Source organism: Phaethon aethereus (assembly GCF_964289735.1).
Source record: "Phaethon aethereus genome assembly, chromosome: Z".
Taxonomy (NCBI): domain Eukaryota; kingdom Metazoa; phylum Chordata; class Aves; order Phaethontiformes; family Phaethontidae; genus Phaethon; species Phaethon aethereus.
This window is the reverse complement of record NC_138577.1, coordinates 27,021,243-27,039,138: the sequence shown is the minus strand read 5'-3', so window position 1 is coordinate 27,039,138 and position 17,896 is coordinate 27,021,243. Positions and strand designations below refer to the sequence as shown.

Here is a 17,896-nt window from a genome sequence, read left to right as displayed (position 1 = left end):
AAAGCTCTTTTGTGTTCATCCTGTATCCTCACATGCCCACTGTTGTTTTATATTAAGATTCTTCTGTGGATTAATCTTAATGCTTAATGCGTTTCCAAGGAAGACAACAAAAGCACTGTCCAGAGTACAAATGTCCATGTAGAGTTAGGGCAGACTCGCAATCACAGAAGGTCTGTCTCAGGCTGTTTTGCCTACCCTAACTTACGGTAGCCACTGGTTTTTTTAATGTTCTGTAAGGAAAGATGTTAAATCCTCCTTCAACTGTAAGTCTATATGCAGGTTCAGCACCTTCACAATCAAGCAACTTCTGTATTGTTGCTAAGCTCTGTTCTGCCTCTTGTGTGTGCAAGAGGGTGAGGTCATGGGTGCACTAGGTGGGAGAGGAAAGTTTACACCACTTTGAAATAAAGTTTTCTCCATATGCCTCCTGATGGTCTTAGAGAGTCAACAGCAGCTTGGTTGACAAAAAAATAAGACTTGTACCTTTCTGCATAAAAAGTCCCGTTTTTCCAAGTGTTTCAGCTTTGGTTTGAGTCTCAACCAGCAGGGGGCGCCTTTCACCGAGAGCATCTACAAACCCTGTCAGAGTCTCTGAACTGCAGCTTTTGCGTAGGACCATGTAAAGGAAGCCAGGGCACCAAAACAGGTTACTCACCATGGATCCATACAAAATGATAGTCAGAAGTCAGTTATAAGTACAGCCTTCTGATACTGGGTGTTTATGTTTAGTGGTTCAAAGCAGGGAGCCAGTGAAATCTGGTCCATTTCACATAAAATGTCAAACTGCTCACAGTAATAATTTTTGTGGAAGTAGAAATAAATACAAGAGTTATATAAATCCACTAAGGTAGAAATTAAAGATCTGGGACTCAGTTCATGCCTGATTTGGATCTGTTTCTCTTGTAGGATAACTGTGTCTTGGCTCCCAATGTTAACCAGAGAAATGGTGACCAAGATATCTTTGGAGATGCTTGTGACAACTGCCGCAATGTCCTGAATAATGACCAGAGGGACACAGATGGTGATGGAAAAGGAGATGCTTGTGATGATGACATGGATGGAGATGGTTGGTAATTCTTCACTTGCATCTTCTCTGATGTTATTGAAGCTTGACCAGAACGTGCTGTTGTGTTAGGAGATACCCTGTCACCAGCTGCGAAGTGTCATGTAACACGTGTTTCTTCATGAAACCTGTGTTTGGAATCCTTTTCTTTTAGATTAATATATGTCTCTTAGCCTCCATCGGAAGCAGTGGACACTGTAACAGATGAACCAAGCCATGTTTCCTATATAAATTAAGGTTGTTGGTCATTCGGTAATTCCTTAAAGGTGCAAACATGTCTCAGAGTACCCAGCTGCTGCCTGTCCCAGATGCCCAAGGGCTAGATTATTATTTTTGTTGCTGTAGGAGGCTTGAAAGAAGTGAAAAAATCACAACCCTTCAAATGTAATAATGAAGATGAAACATCCCATCCTGTAAGCTGTGGTACAGGAACAAGATAGAGTGAATGGTGTGTAATTAATGAAGTGTGTGTGATGGGCTTGAAAGCTGTTCCTTAGCAAGATGTTTCTAACTTCTGTGATTTGCTGTGCAGGTTCATAATGCCGTGGCAAGATTAAGTAGTTGCTGAAAAGGAATGGTGTCTTTACTGTTCTTGAGGTTTATGTTGTCCAGTAACAACTACGGGAATTGTTTTTAGCTAACATCCAATCCACTTTTCACTAGGTATTAAGAATCTTTTGGACAATTGTCAGAGGATCCCCAACCAAGACCAGGAGGACAAGGATAATGATGGTGTTGGTGATGCCTGTGACAGCTGCCCTACAATCAGCAACCCAAACCAGGTTAGCAGGCAGAAGGAAAAATTCTCGTTTAGGGAGCTGGACTGCTGAGGTCCAAAAAGATGCAAGAGAATGAGGCAGCCCGTGCAGTCACAGTGTTTATCTTTTAACACTAGATATTCCGAAAAGTTCTAAGGAGCTTCAAACTCTCCTGACATGGGAAAGGGGAGCCACCAGGTGTATTCACATAGCTTGGGATGTTGTTAGCACCTCTGCCCTGCCAGTGTCTTCTCCTGTCACGCTCTGAAATGTGGGCATGCTCCAGTCCCACAGAGCAATGGCAGACTCCACACAGTGGTGTGATTTAGTTACATTTGGTATTTCTTTTATTTCTTCAATTAGGACAAAATCCTAATGTCCTTATTTAGCAAAACTTTCATTGCTCCCAGGTGAGAGGTCAATGAGACTTTTCATATGTTTTGAATTCCGATTAAGCCCCTTGTGACTAACAAAAATGCTGGAAATTTTCGAGAAACATGGTAGAGTTTTAAAGCTGCTTAAGAAGTCAATGTTGGTTAGAAATGAGGGATACTTATCTCCATCAGTAGAGGAATCTTGCTTGAACTGCTCCAATCAAGTTGAACCCTGTTTATTAATTGTCTGGGGTTTTTTTTCATTAATAAAACTGACTTTTTGGTTAGAAGGATCTTGCAAACAAGAAAATATATTTTGTAAAACAAATGTTTTTCCATGTTTTTATTTTAATTGTATTTGATTTGGTTGTGTTTTGGTTTAATACGGCCATTGTAATAGATGCTATCAGTAGCTGGTACTGGAACTTTCTCTGTTTTCTTTTGCAGTCAGATGTTGACAATGACCTGGTTGGAGATTCCTGTGATACCAATCAGGACAGGTATGCTGTGTTGTGGTTTGTAACAGCAGCAGGGAAGTGGAAGAGGCTAGTCTTGAGCTGAAGCATGCTACTGATTCCTGGAGAGCTGTAATCCCTCACCCTCAGACTAGCCTGGATTTAATTACAATGCCTCCTCAAAGAGATGTTATTTCAAAACAATGTTATGCTTTATGAGCCTTGTTGGTTCACTTCCCTGTAGCAGTACAGTTACAGAGCCCTTTACCTTTAGCCCCATGTTTGCACAGGCTTCCTGTCAGTTCCTGTGGAAGTGACATTCAGAGCGCTGCTCAGAGCTTCTTACTGAAGTAACACCTTTTTTCTTTTCTTTATTTTTCATTCCTCTTTTCTTTCTTTTTTGCTTTAGCAGAAATTTCGTTTATTTTAGATTGTATATTTTTCTGTAAGAACCTAGTAGTTCAGAAACAGAGCTTTATTACCAAGTGTAAAGCATTTGTAGATAAGATAAAGCTCTTTGCTTTAGCGCAGCAGGAGTGGCAAGGCTCTTTGGTGGCTTTTACATGCCCTGAGCATTCAGGGGAGCATGTCCGATGACAACCTGCTAACACCTGGCTGGAAGCAGCTTCTGCATAACCAGCTTTGGGGTGGCAAGTCTTCCCCTGTGCTCCTCACTCAAAGCAAGAAGAATGGGAGGTGACAAATCCTGTGCTGGCACAGCATTTTACCAGCCACAGGCAGCTGCAGGGTCTCACCCAGGGCCGCTGGTGGGTGCTGCTGTCTGGGACAGTAAGTGCGGGGAGCCCACCTCCGGAAGGAGCATTCCCAGCCTTGGGACAGTAGCTGCCAAGGCCTGCAGCTGGGAGGTGTTTTAGTCTTCAGTAGGTATGGCCTTGTTTTTTTCCTGTTTTAAGAAAAGACATGTTTTCTTTTTTCCCTCAAATATAATTAATAGGTATGAAGCATTTCCTGGTAGAAATGCTGTAGCTTTGCCTGAGGTTAACCTTGCAGTAAATATATGTGTGTGGTCCTCATTGCATTTTATCTCAAGAATGAGCGAACATTAGTTGCTCTGACCTAAACTTAAAGCACCTTTCTTAAGCAGGGAGAGGGAGGTGGGAATAAGCATAGCTGTAAGCTGCAGCACTGCCTTGATTTGGCTGCATGTCACTTCTGCTCTGCCTGTGCTAGGCAAAAAGCTGCTGAGGGGAAACATGCCTGCTTACCACCAGAAATCATTTTGTTTACAGTGTGTATACAACACACACAAAGTGTCCTGACTTCAGGACACTTTCTCGCACAGATGCACTTAACTGTTGGCATAGCAAAACAATACGGCCGCCCCGTAACTTCCCAAATCCTTTTCTATAATCTGTGTCCTCGTTCCTGGTGACTGTCCACTGTAACCAGCTGATGCAGCCATGTGTTGGAGAGGTGCTTGGGAGGCACAGACTTTCTCCTCCATTTCCTACTGCGTGGCTCCCCTGCAGGACCCTAGTGTAACAAAACTTGCTATGCAGGAGAGTGAAAGTGGTGCTTGTTTTTAAACAAGCCTGATTTCAGGTGCTCATGCAGAGTCTCCCATAAATTTTCATGCACATTCACACCTGCGTGTTCACGAGCAGCAAGACAGTTGTGGACAACCTGTGTGACAAGGGACACCAGCTGTTGAGCTCTTGCTGTCTCCTGTGTGCCTTTTGACTGGTGACACTACACTTGTTGCATGTGCCTTCCGTGCCCTTTAGGAGTGGATGTTGTTTGGGATCTTCGGCTCTGGTCTCTTCTCCCACTCCATGTAAGGCTTCTTTTTCTTTTCCTTATCTGACTATTTTTATAGCTCCAGGCTTAGTCTTCATCTTCCTGCCACCTTATCAGACAGTCTCCATTTGTTCCTTGTCTCCTTGCTGTTAAGCCACCTTGGGTGACAGACATGAGGTCATGGTGGACCACTGGCCTGTTTCCAGCTCCAGGGGTGCCTCCACTGTGCTTCCCGCTCAGGTACCCCTGCTGTCCCCGACGCAGAGCCAGGAGCTGATGCTGGCGTGCCATCTCTTTTTGTCTCTGTGCTTGTAGCGATGGCGATGGGCACCAGGACAGCACAGACAATTGCCCCACCATCATTAACAGCTCCCAGCTGGACACGGATAAGGACGGCTTGGGTGACGAGTGTGATGAGGACGATGATAATGACGGCATTCCTGATCTCTTGCCCCCAGGCCCTGACAACTGCAGGCTGGTCCCCAACCCAGGGCAGGAAGATGATAATGGTAAGATGTTCCTTCAGAAGCCATTTCGGTGCTTAGGCATCCTTCTCCAGGCATTACATATGTGCACGAGGATCTGACGTGGTTGCCCCATGTGCACACACTCATCCCAGGAGGGACCCTAACACACAGAGGCCCTCTGGCCAAGGCAGAGGTCCTCAGGCCCCCTCCCTGGGCACTGCGGCCATTGGGGCTGAGACTCCCATCTGTTTCTCGGGCACCCTTGATCCAGTGGCTCATCCAGGTGTGGCTACTTGCTGCACCATAAATCTGCTTTCACTTCTTTGATGCATTCAGGTGATGGAGTCGGGGATATCTGCGAGTCTGATTTTGACCAGGATACAGTGATTGATCGGATCGATGTGTGCCCTGAGAATGCAGAGATCACCTTGACAGACTTCAGGGCCTATCAGACAGTGGTACTGGACCCAGAGGGGGATGCGCAGATTGATCCCAACTGGGTGGTTCTCAACCAGGTAAAAATACATCTGATCTTTCTTAGCTGTCTAAGAAAGATCATTTGAAAACCACAGTGAAACTGCCTCTCTAGTTGCTGGACCTCTGGCAAACAAGTAAAACGTAGAAGCTATTGGCTTGTTGACTATTTTACAGGAGTTATAATGAAGGAACTTTCTTTTAGCATATGATAGCTTGAAGCTTGATGCTTCTAAGAACCTAAAATAACTACAGGCTGATCTGAGTGGATTTCACTGCTGCCAAGAAGGCAAACATGAAACTTCTGTGTCACCCTATTGAAATATTTCTGGAGCAAACGGTTTCATGGATCCTTCTCAGAATTTGGAAGTCTGACCTGCTGTATAGCAGAGCATTTACTCCTAGATGGAGTGCAGTAACTCTTATTTACACTAACAAATTCTAGCCTTCAGGGGGCTAATGTGTTCTGAGTCATAAAGAATGTGCAATTTATTCCCATTGCCAAAGTCTCTGCCAAGCCAGCTGAGATGTATACACCTTCCTTAACCCAGTCCTGGCAGTCAGTTTTTAATCCCAAACTCGACTATCTAACAGAATGAGCTAAGCCTAGGAGAAGCCTCCCCTTCACCATCCCTCTTTCCACAGCCCCCGCTCCCAGTCCCATCTCCAATTCTGGCCAGGTTCAGTGATTTCCAGGAGACTGGGCTAGGGAAGGAAAGTATCAGAGTACCCGTATAGCCAATTCTGCAATGGGAAAAGAAAAATCCCTCCTGACTCAGGACACACAAGCAGCCTGAAACATCAGTATTTGATTGTAGTTCTCATTTTAATTCAGACCTACAAGTGTTACCGACATGCTGCGAGCAAACGGAGGAGATGGATGGAGGGGCTGCTAGAGGGAGGCCAGAAGAGGCTGCCAGGCTTAGCAACCCAGCTTGTCACACACACTAACCTCCCTGAATTTATTCTTACAGGGCATGGAAATTGTGCAGACTATGAACAGCGATCCTGGCCTTGCTGTTGGTATGTAGCCTCTTCTGAGATTCAAGTTTTACAGCAGAAAATTTATAGCCTGTGAATGCATTTTCTGCAGACCTGTTTTTAACCGGCATGTATCCTCAGGTTACACAGCTTTTAACGGTGTTGACTTTGAGGGCACTTTTCATGTGAACACGGTGACAGATGACGACTACGCTGGCTTTATTTTTGGTTATCAAGACAGCTCCAGCTTCTACGTGGTAATGTGGAAACAGACTGAACAGACGTACTGGCAAGCATCTCCCTTCAGAGCTGTTGCAGAACCCGGCATTCAGCTAAAGGTACCGGTCGTGGCTCCTAGCTGGGGACACAGTGGTCACCACAGCCTGGCTATGCCATCCTGCCATGTGCGGGCCATGCCACCCCGCCATCTGGCTGCCGTGGGCTAAGCTGTCATGCCTTGTGCTGGCCAAGCTGTCACACTGCGTGTCGGCCGTGCTGCCTGACTGCTGTTCTCTCCCTGCAACAGGTGTCAAAACTGCTAAGTCAAGCGGCTGCCACACAGCCCTTTTAAAAGCACCATTTTTTAAGGAACTTCAGCTCCAGTCTTGCTCCTGCTCATCAGCTGGAGCATTTAGTCTCTGCTCTCATTGTGCTCTGACTGTAATTGGACAAATTGCTTCCTTCTCCTTGGTCCAGGTACTCAGTTGCTTTTCCATGCAAGCAGTGGCTGAGGTTATGCAAGAGAAGTTAGGGGCTTGTAAGCAAGAGGGAGGGTGCTTCTGCAAACCTGCTCCCCACTACAAAAAGATTTAGACTCCTGAAAGTGACATTTCTCTGTGATCAGCATGGGAAAATTGTATTTCTGCAGGCTGTGAAATCCAAGACAGGCCCTGGCGAGCACCTGCGCAACTCCCTCTGGCACACAGGGGACACCAGTGATCAGGTCAGGCTGCTGTGGAAGGACCCCCGAAATGTAGGGTGGAAAGACAAAGTCTCCTACCGCTGGTTCTTGCAGCACAGACCGCAGATCGGTTATATCAGGTAAGAGAGGAGAGGATAGATGAGGTGAGTGCAGATACATGTCTGCCTAAACAGTTGATTCTCAATGCCTAATTCAGGTGATAATCTGAGAATTTATAGTATGTCTGATCTTTGCACTGATGAAGCCTTATAACAGGTCAGACTTTTGAAATTCAGCCTGCAGTTCTTTTCCTAGGAAAGACAATTCCAATCTAAGCCTATTTGCTACTGAAATTTTCTACCATCTGGCTGTTGTAACTGTGCCCTACCCTAATAAGCCCTTTTCTGGCTTTAATACCCTGTTTTCCAACCTACTACTGGCCACTGATCTGAAAAACAATGTAATTTCTTAATTTTGATCTTTTAGAATATTTTTGTTGGAATTATGATAGTTCATTTACATATTCTAGGATAACAGAATTAACAAAAGTTGTCCACTTAAACGTTGTAATCCTAACTAAGATCAGCAATTATCCTGACGTGATAGATTTGAGATTACACGGTATGTTCAGAAAGTTTGTCAAAGCTATGTAGTGAATCTATTCTTACTTTGTTATTTGGAAAAAAAAGTTATTTAAAAAAAATTCACCATTCCGGAGGAAACTGCTTCACTCTGCAGCATCCAGCGAGGTTGATGTTAAAATGCAAAAAATAAACTGCTCTGGCATCATCGGTTCAGGTTTTGCAACCTTAAAATAGAACAGAAATACAGGTAAGTCAGTTGTTCCTCAAAAAGTCACCACCCTGCAGTCCAGATGCAGTAACTTCATGGTGTAATTATTCCACTTTTCTGGTGCAGAGCATCATCTTCAGCAGTAATTGGAGTGAATTTGTTTGACGTTGTGCTGAAGTGGATCAAGAACATTTATACTGTTAATTATTGTGTCCCAGCCAGAGGGCAGTAGTGATCTGCCCGCTGGGATCCGACCGCTCTTGGGTGGCAACGCTTTTTTTAGGCCAAACTGCCTGTAAAGCTGCTTCACGGGCACACACCTGCCTGTGGCTGCAGTCTCTCTAGCCAGCCTAATTAATACCCCCTGCAACTGGGAAAGGTAGCGAAGTCAGCATCACAAAATCGTTCAAAAACTAAAGGCAGCCAGGCCTCAAGCGAACCTCTGCCAGCTCTCTGTCCACATCTTGCTGTGGTCTGTTTAGGCCAGATGCCACAGACCACAATGTGTCTAGCAAAGGTTTTCCGAGGCTTCAAGGAAGCCTAGGAAAAAGTCACTTGAGCCAGCCTCTCCCACGGAAATTTGAAAGACAGCAAGTTCTATTCATTGTACAGATACTTTTGAACTCCCTCAGCAAATTAAACTCAGGAACATAACAGGAATTGTTGGGGTTTTTTCTTCTGATTTTATGACACGACACAGGAACTTTCTTTCCCTTCACCACTCACTATTTTCTTGCATGTCAGACCAGCAGTGTCCTCATTCAAAACAGGGCCCTCCAGACTCATTATCCTCTACGTGGTTTAGCCAGTACCCCAGAGGCTGAGGGCGGGTGTAGACAGCGCAGCAACAGCTCAGCTGGCTCCAGCATGGTCCCACTGAAGCCCTCCGTACAGGGCACACACCGGGGAGCTGGCAGCGCACAGCTGTTCCCAGAGCTATTTGGGAATTTGCCGATGGGTTTTCTAACAAGAAGATGCCAGATCATCAAAACTCTTCCTGGAATTAATCATATTCACATTTTTAAAGAAATCTCACAGTCAAGTTTAAGATTCCACACAGTTTGTTTGAAACTTTGCCTATTTAAAAAAAAAAAAAAAAGTTCAGCTTCAAACTGTGTGAGACAGTATCCATCTGGCCTTCTTCAACCGATCTAATCTGGTTCTCCCTTCCTCCTATAACTATCAACTGTGGAAATTTTCAAGAGTTAAAGCTCTTAGCCTGACTGACTACAGGAAAAAAAACATTCCAAGGCTTTTGTAGGATGTGTAAAAAAAAAAACAACAATCAAAACACCCTCCCTGCCCAACCCTTGCCAGCGTGCAGCGTTGGGCCAGTTCCCAGCCTACAGGGGAGCTAACTTAACCTTTATCCCTTGTCCTGTCACAACAGGCCCTGATAAAAAGTCTGTCCCCATCTTTCTTATAACTCCTTCCCTTTAAGTACTGGAAGGCTGCAATAAGGTCTCCCCGGAGCCTTCTCTTCTCCAGGCTGAAGAACCCCAACTCTCTCAGCCTGTCCTCACAGGAGAGGTGTTCCATCCCTCTGATCATTTCTGTGGCCTCCTCTGGACCTGCTCCAACAGGTCCATGACTTTCCTGTGCTGAAGGCTCCAGAGCTGGATGCAGGACTCCAGGGCTAGAGTCACCATGGATGAATGAAATTACTTTTATGAATGTTGCAACTTTGGACAAGACCTAACAGACCTCCTGTTTGCTTTTGTTAAGGGCGAGATTTTATGAAGGCTCTGACCTTGTGGCAGACTCTGGTGTAACTATAGACACCACAATGCGTGGAGGACGGCTTGGAGTTTTCTGCTTCTCTCAGGAAAACATTATTTGGTCCAACCTGAAATATCGCTGCAATGGTAATGATGCTTTTATGTCATTTTAGCTAAAAACTAGCTAGCGACCACTAAGAACCGGTAGTATGGCTGTTGGATTAAGAGATTTTGCGTGTTTTTTGCTTTTCATTTACTAGTTACTCACAGCTGTGAAACGCCTCCCCTGACACCAGCAGCACACTGCAGCCCAGCCAGATGGGAACTCACACCTCACAACTGCTCCTCCCAGAGCAGTCACTCTGCTGCAGAGATTGTGCCAACTAAGTAGTATAGCTGTCATCAGAGAATTAGAAACGTTATTTAAAACCAACCAACCATCACAGTTGTACATGCACAATACACTGAGGCCATCATGTATGTAGGATGCCTCGAGCTCTGAATACAAGGTGAAATAAATCTGGATCACTGTGGGATCAGTCATCAGGCATCAGTGTCACTCGCGTACTTGCTGGTTGCTTCTGTCTGTGGGGGGATGAGTTTACAAGATGCCCTTCCACCCATGGAGGAATCCTTCTCCAACTCTGTGGGACCATGCAGGCTTGCTCCTCTTGGGGTAAGAGCCTTGCAGCTTAGCCCTGATCTCCCACTGTCTGGAATAACTCAAACCTTGGTCACTGAGCTAGAAGCTAATCATGTCAGGGTATTTCTGCCCTGGCAGCAGTTCAGCTAGCTTGAAGTGGGGTTGGAGCGGCTGCCCTGCTCCTCAAGAGCATCAACCCCTACCTGACCAAGCCAGCCTTAGGAAAATAAGTTACCATCCAAGTTGGGATGGTTACCTTGTCTGCTTTCTGTGGATCCAAGAAGACCAGCCAAGGTCTGCAGTGGACACAGTGGCTGCAGGACCAAACCCTGGCTCTGTGACTTGTTCTGATGATGGACGCTGGTTCTTGGGCACTCGGTACACCTAGGCTGGTGCTTGGCTGTCATGGTTAAGTAGGGGAACTTCTAGACAGTGGTGCTTACAATGACAAATTACTCGATAAGAGTCTCAAACAGTATGTGGTTTCCCAGAAAGCATATTTCAAAGCTGGCACTGAAGTCGTAGATACTTCCCTGGCAGTGAGCAGGCAGTGGCTTTGCTGCGGGCGCTGCATTAAGTCAATGAACCCACTCAAAGAAGTCTCTGGAGTCCCCAGGTATCCCTGCTTTAATTTCAGACAAGTTCCTACATTTGCAGAAAAAGCTTAAAAAGAATTTTCAAGCTTCAAAAAAAAGAAGTGATCAACAAAAAGCAAATGACTTAACCCTTTTTTCTATATACTGTGTGTATTTTTATAGTTACTTCCTTTTTTCAGTCTTTTTTACCTGTCCTGCTTCAGGGTGGAAATAATCAGAGTGAAGTTGAGGTCTTACAGTTGAGCTTCATTGCTGTGGCTCCATCTTTGGCTGCAGTTTTAGCTCTACGGTTAGCTCTGTGGCTCTCCAGATAAAATGTTCTGAGATCTGGAAAAGCCACACTGCACACTCAACAGTTCCAACAAAACTGTAGTTACTTTTATGATATTGACCCATCTCCAGCTCCCTTCCTTTGCCAGTGCTGAAGTTTCTCTGCCAGTTGCTATTGGTCCTCGGGTTAACGTTTCTGTCCCTTCTTGCGGCGTGGGAAACCATCACAGGGAAGCTGAATTAGGATACATGAGAAATAGAGATGCTGATGCTACAAACGTGTCTGGGGTGCAGAGCAAGACAACCACTTCTTCTGCCTTTCTGGACAGCGTTTATTAATAAAAATAGGAGTGGAAGGCACAAAGTTTTCGGGTGGGAATGTAATTTGAAGATTGATAGTATTCCATTATGGGCTGGCACTGTAGTAACTCACTGTCTCATTAGCCTCTCTGTGCTTCTCCGTGGAGTACAACTAAAATTAAAAACATACCCTGTTCATTCTTAATGTGTAAACAAAAGAGAAGGCATGTTACCTATGAAAATAAAAGAGTAGGTGGGTAATTCATTAATTTAAGTGCCTCTTGATTTTGTCAGAAGAGACTAAACTTTCGTGTATTTTCCTGTTTTCAGACACCATCCCAGAAGACTTTCAAGAATTTCAAGCTCAGCAGTTTGGCGTTGGTGATATTTAAGAAGGAAAAGCAAACTAACATTGCTATTGCAAACAATAAAACAATATATTTTAAATCCATATATGATTGTTGTTGTAAGAGTGCACACCGCAGCTTGTTGTCATTGATGTGACTATGTCAGACCTTCTTTTTTGTATAAAAGTGAAAATAAAAAGGAGACAAAATAGACTGGGGCTTCACTTGTTTTCAAATTTGCCCTAAAATTTAGGGAGCAGCATGTAATGGAGTCACACGCGCTTAAAACATTCTCAGGAAAAGCATGAATCTATTGCCATTTTGGATTTGGTACTAAAAAGGGTGGGGAAGAAAGTTCAGTTTTTGTCTATCTATCTGGAAATGTGTCAGGAACAACAGGTTGTGTCTGGGCATGAAGTGGTTGGGAGCTGTCTGGCCAAGCCAAGGGTTTCTTAGTACCGTTCCAGTCCTGCTAGGAAGAAGTTTTATCTCCTTTAGAGCAGTTTAACTCCTTTGGAGACTTAGTCACCTTTGGCAGACCTCCTCTAAGAACTCTATTAGACCTCCCTGCGCTCCCACTCCCAGAAATCTATGAGTAACACTATCACATCCTGTAAAAGCAAAAAAGTTGACTGCAGGGTGTTGTAGTCACATCTTATGACTTGCATGTGACTAAAACAAAAAAAGACATATGAAGACAAATGCAGAATTCCCCACAGAGAGAAAATAATCCTAGCTTTCACATACAGAAAGCCAAGCTTGGACCTGCTCTACTCAGAGCCCAGCTCTCTCAGCAGGTAGTGCAATCTTACGAAAATAAGTCACCACATTAAAAACCCAAAGCACTGCATTAAGCATTAGGAAAGGACTGGAAAACAAAAATCCCCCCCAAATTGTGTTGCAATGCACTCTGTACTTCAAAGTATAGAAAGTTGTTGGATACCTTGTGCATTTCTACTACGTTCTTTTTCAAAAGGAGCTAAGAAAGGAAGGGAGGACAAGCCCCAAGGGCTGCTGCGAAAAAGGCTATTGCAGCCAATAGGTTAACCACTTTTTACTTTACTTTACTTTAAAAAGGAGAAATGGAAACAGTGCTTCGGCCTGGGGGGAGGGAGGAAATACACAGAGGGGGAATGCAGTGAGGGTTTTAAAAATCAGAAGCAGGCCCAAGAAAAAGAACAGCCATGGCTCTTGCTCTGCACAAGAATACAGGGGAAATGCTGAGTTACATTATCAGGTGACTGTACCAAAACAACAGGCCACAGTCGTAAAGGATAATAAAAAATGTTTTTACAAATATATTAACAACAAGAAGAGAGGCAAGGAGAATCTCCATCCCCTACTGGATATGGTGGGGAACATTGTCTCCAAGGACGAGGACAAGGCTGAGGTACTTAATGCCTTCTTCGCCTCAGTCTTTAATAGCCAGTCCAGGTATCCACAGGGTATTCAGCCCCCTGAGCTGGAAGACGGGGATGGAGAGCACAATGTACTCCTCATAATCCAGGAGGAAGCAGTCAAGGACATGCTAAGCCACCTGGACATCCACAAGTCTATGGGGCCTGATGGGATCCACCCGAGAGTACTGAGAGAGCTGGCGGAGGAGCTTGCCAAGCCACTCTCCATCGTTTATCAGCAGTCCTGGTTAACAGGGGAGGTCCCAGAAGACTGGAGGCTTGCCAATGTGACACCCGTCTACAAGAAAGGCCGGAAGGAGGATCCTGGGAACTACAGGCCTGTCAGCCTGACCTCTGTTCCAGGGAAGATTATGGAGCGGTTGGTTTTGAGAGTGCTCACAGGGCATCTGCAGAACAGCCAAAGGATCAGGCCCAGCCAGCATGGGTTCATGAAAGGCAGGTCCTGCTTGACCAACCTGATCTCCTTCTATGACCAGGTGACCCGCCTAGTGGATGAGGGAAAGGCTGTGGACGTTGTCTACCTGGACTTTAGTAAAGCCTTTGACAGCGTCTCCCACAGCATTCTCCTGGAGAAACTGGCGGCTCGAGGCTTAGACGGGTTTACTCTTCGCTGGGTGAGGAACTGGCTGGATGGCCGAGCCCAGAGAGTTGTGGTGAATGGCGTTAAATCCGGCTGGCGGCCGGTCACGAGTGGTGTTCCCCAGGGCTCGGTTCTGGGACCAGTCTTGTTCAATATCTTTATAGATGATCTGGATGAGGGAATCGAGTGCTCCCTCAGTAAGTTTGCAGATGACACCAAGCTGAGTGGGAGTGTTGATCTGCTGGAGGGTAGGAGGGCTCAGCAGAGGGATCTGGACAGGCTGGATCGATGGGCAGAGGCCAACTGTATGAGGTTTAATAAGGCCAAGTGCAGGGTCCTGCACTTTGGCCACAACAACCCCATGCAATGCTACAGGCTTGGGGAGGAGTGGCTGGAGAGCAGCCCGGCGGAAAGGGACCTGGGGGTGCTGGTTGACAGCCGGCTGAACATGAGCCAGCTGTGTGCCCAGGTGGCCAAGAAGACCAACAGCGTCCTGGCCTGTATCAGGAATAGTGTGGCCAGCAGGAGCAGGGAAGTGATTGTGCCCCTGTACTCGGCACTGGTGAGGCCGCACCTTGAATACTGTGTTCAGTTTTGGGCCCCTCACTACAAGAAGGATGTTGAGGTGCTGGAGCGTGTCCAGAGAAGGGCAACGAAGCTGGTGAGGGGGCTGGAGCACATGTCTTATGAGGAGCGGCTGAGGGAACTGGGGTTGTTTAGTCTGGAGAAGAGGAGGCTGAGGGGAGACCTTATCGCTCTCTACAACTACCTGAAAGGGGGTTGTGGTGATGAGGGTGTTGGTCTCTTCTCCCAAGTAACTAGTGATAGGACAAGAGGAAATGGCCTCAAGTTGCGCCAGGGGAGGTTTAGATTGGATATTAGGAAAAATTTCTTCACTGAGAGGGTGGTCAGGCATTGGAACAGGCTGCCCAGGGAGGTGGTGGAGTCGCCATCCCTGGAAGTGTTCAAAAAACATGTGGATGTGGCGCTTCAGGACATGGTTTAGGGGACATGGTGGTTCTGGATTAATGGTTGGACTTGATGATCTTAAAGGTCCTTTCCAACCTAGTGATTCTGTGATTCTGTGAAAAAGGAAGCCTCCTGTTCTCTGCAATAAAAATAATACCCTTAAGGTTTACAGTGCTATCAAAGGCTTGGGCTACCAGCAGAGTTTTCACTGCGGGCTTGTGCAGCAGTGCCCAAGTCTTCTGGGACCAGTACCATGAGGGGTCCCAGAGTCCCACAGCAAAGAGCACGACGCAGGAGCGTTCCTCTGGCACAGCACTTCATCATGAAGGGTCCTCCAGCTTCAGTCCTCCTTTCCCCTCGGCTTCATCAAACCCAACTTCACTCGCCAGGTTTTCAACAGAGGCTTGAAAGGCTAGTTACTTTGGACCAACACAGAGGCTATTGTCAAATTACGCTTAAAAGATGAGAAAAAACATCTTTTTCTAGATGAATATAGGCTGTGACTGCAGCATCCTTCATTTATGAATGAGAACACGGACCATAAAGCAAATTTACATCTTCCTTTATCATGCATTTGCATTTCACTGGACAGAGCCCCTTCTCCAGGCAGAAATCCTCTAACGGTTTGGGTGCAATCCGGGCAGAAGGCAGTCAGCGCATCACGCTCAGGCGCGCCGCGGGTGCTCCGCAGCTGGGCCCACCTGCCTGCAGCGCACATTTCGCACAAGAAGTGGTCTCCCCCCACAGTGGACGCAACAGGCCTGGCCCACCCCAACCTGCTGGCCACGTGCGCCGATCAAAGCATGACAGCACCCATCAGGTCCATCAGAAAAGATGGCCGCAGCTGGCCTCCAAACTCCTGCCAGCGTCTGAGCCTCCGTCCTGCCCTCCTGCCTATGGCTGGAGGCTCTCCTCCTGCTGCAGCGGCTGGGAGGGAACACCCTGGCCATTTGCCACACCAGTTTGCCACTTTTGAGCTTGCCCATTTGCACTGAGTCATAGGGTTGGAAGGACCTTTAGAGGTCATCGAGTCCAACCCATCCTGCAGTGAGCAGGGACAGCTTCAACTAAATCAGGTTGCTCAGAGCCCCATCGAACCTCACCTGGAAGGTTTCCAGGGATGGGGCATCCACCACTTCTCTCGGCAACCTGTGCCAGTGTTTCACCACCCTCAGTGTGAAAAATGTCTTCTTTATACCTAGTCTAAATCTGCCCTCTTTTAGCTTAAAACCGTTGTTCCTTGTTCTATCACAACAGGCGCTGCTAAAAAATTCCAGGCTCTCTTTCAGCCTATGCCATGGCTGTTGGCCACTGGAAGCTGGAAGAGGAGATACAGGCTCTGGCTCTTGAGCTGCCAAAGGTAAGTGCATAAAGCTGCGAGCTTCTAACCTCCCCAACAGAAAACATACCGGCTTGCTCAACTGGTAGCCACAGAAACTGGTCACAGCTCAGCCAGCCAGAACTTTTGTTTCAGAAGGTGCTGTTGGGACCTTACAATGGGATCACTATGTCTGTCGTGTTGACATACCAACTGCTGGGTAGCCTACAAGTTTGGGAACAGTGGAGTCTGGCTGTTGCAGACAAAGATTTGCCCCAAGGTCATGTTCCGGACTTGGGAAACCTGCCCCTCACGTTTCCATTCGAGACTCTGCAGTCCCTGTGTGTAAGCGTTCAAATGAGCTCCTCTTGCACCACCAGCTTTTTCTGAACTATTGTGCAATGCAGACAGCTCCATGTGTGGCCTCTGGCAAGTAAAGACACTGCAATTTTAAAACCCCAGTGGGTAAGCTCTTTCTTGCCCCCACCTCCTGTGGGGGCAGCTGCAACTGCTTTGGAGGTCAGAGTCCTTGGGCTCCTGCACCAGGGTCTAACGTCTCACCAAAGGTTAACTCTTTCCCGTGTGCTACAAACACTGCAACAGAGACACTTCAAATGCTTCCGTTCCATGAAGACCACCTTCTGGTCTGAAACACCAGAAGAGAACATCCTGCCAGGATGCTGCAGGGTGGGGTGAAGGTGGGGTGGGCAGGCTGGGGGGAGGCTGCTGAGCAAAGGTGGCCAGGTCTTGCCAACCCGTGGCACCGCTTGGGCACTGCTCTGCCTTGCACCTCAGCCAGCAGGCACAGACTCCCAGCTAACGTGCACCAGAGCCACAGGGAGCAGAGCAGCCGCCATGCGACCCTTTGGAACTTGGTCAGCAGTTTCTCATAACCTCAAGCAACCCGTGCCCTGGTGTGGGTCTGGTCAGCAATATGGCATGGGCGCAACCAGTAATGGCAGGCAGGCTGCAGCCAACACCGGCTGAAACATGACTCCACGACAGCCTGAACAACGATGGTGAGAAGCAAGGCACCAGGAGACATGGGGACACAGCACTTTCCTGGTGTCAAATTCAGCAGCTGCCTACTCCACCGTCTGGGCTAATGAGGGGAAAAAAAAAATCAGAGATCCTTGTTTCAAAGAACTGCATGGGCTTCAGTGGCCTGGAAAATATTTTGTTTGCACTGTCAGAGGTATCTGACACATCTCAGAGAGCTGGATTGTGCAGATCTGTGCAACCTGCCACCTTCTGAGATCATGGTCTGGAGGAGTGCAAAAATAACATGGAGAGTGCAGCCATGTAATATTCCATAGGCCAACATTTTTTTGTTAAACAACATCCAAATGTAGGGAACAGAAAAGATCAACTAGTGAGTTGACTTTTCAACTTTTATATAGGACAACAATTCATTTCAAATGTAAGAAAAACTTTATTGGTCCATTAAACATTAAATCTATAACAATTACATTCACTCAGTATACAAAAGGAAGTGTCCATAAAACCATTAACATGCTTTAAAAAGGCAAAGCTGTTGACTACTTTACAATTACGTTCTTACAACTCTGAAATCTTTACCAATCCTTAATAGTGAAAGTGTTACAGTTAATACAGATCACAACACTTGCAAAAAATGTTAAATAAACTAGCAAACCTCCACTTCACTTGGCTACAGCTTAAAATAAAACCACACATACACACCAAAAAAGTTCCC

General features: G+C 46.4%; 1 protein-coding gene across 1 annotated transcript in view; it reads left to right on the top strand.

Annotated features, from left to right (window-relative positions):
- The window catches only part of THBS4 (thrombospondin 4), a gene marked incomplete at both ends in the record, with an annotated part of 42,277 nt that extends 30,335 nt beyond the window's left edge, over positions 1–11,942 (top strand). Inside the window, 10 exons of the mRNA XM_082012756.1 lie at positions 907–1,066; positions 1,727–1,845; positions 2,643–2,695; positions 4,724–4,917; positions 5,212–5,390; positions 6,324–6,372; positions 6,472–6,668; positions 7,199–7,371; positions 9,749–9,888; positions 11,881–11,942. Of these exons, the coding sequence (XP_081868882.1) occupies positions 907–1,066; positions 1,727–1,845; positions 2,643–2,695; positions 4,724–4,917; positions 5,212–5,390; positions 6,324–6,372; positions 6,472–6,668; positions 7,199–7,371; positions 9,749–9,888; positions 11,881–11,942 (1,326 nt within the window). The remainder of the gene's footprint in view (positions 1–906; positions 1,067–1,726; positions 1,846–2,642; positions 2,696–4,723; positions 4,918–5,211; positions 5,391–6,323; positions 6,373–6,471; positions 6,669–7,198; positions 7,372–9,748; positions 9,889–11,880) is intronic.
- Between the last annotated feature and the right edge of the window lie 5,954 nt (positions 11,943–17,896).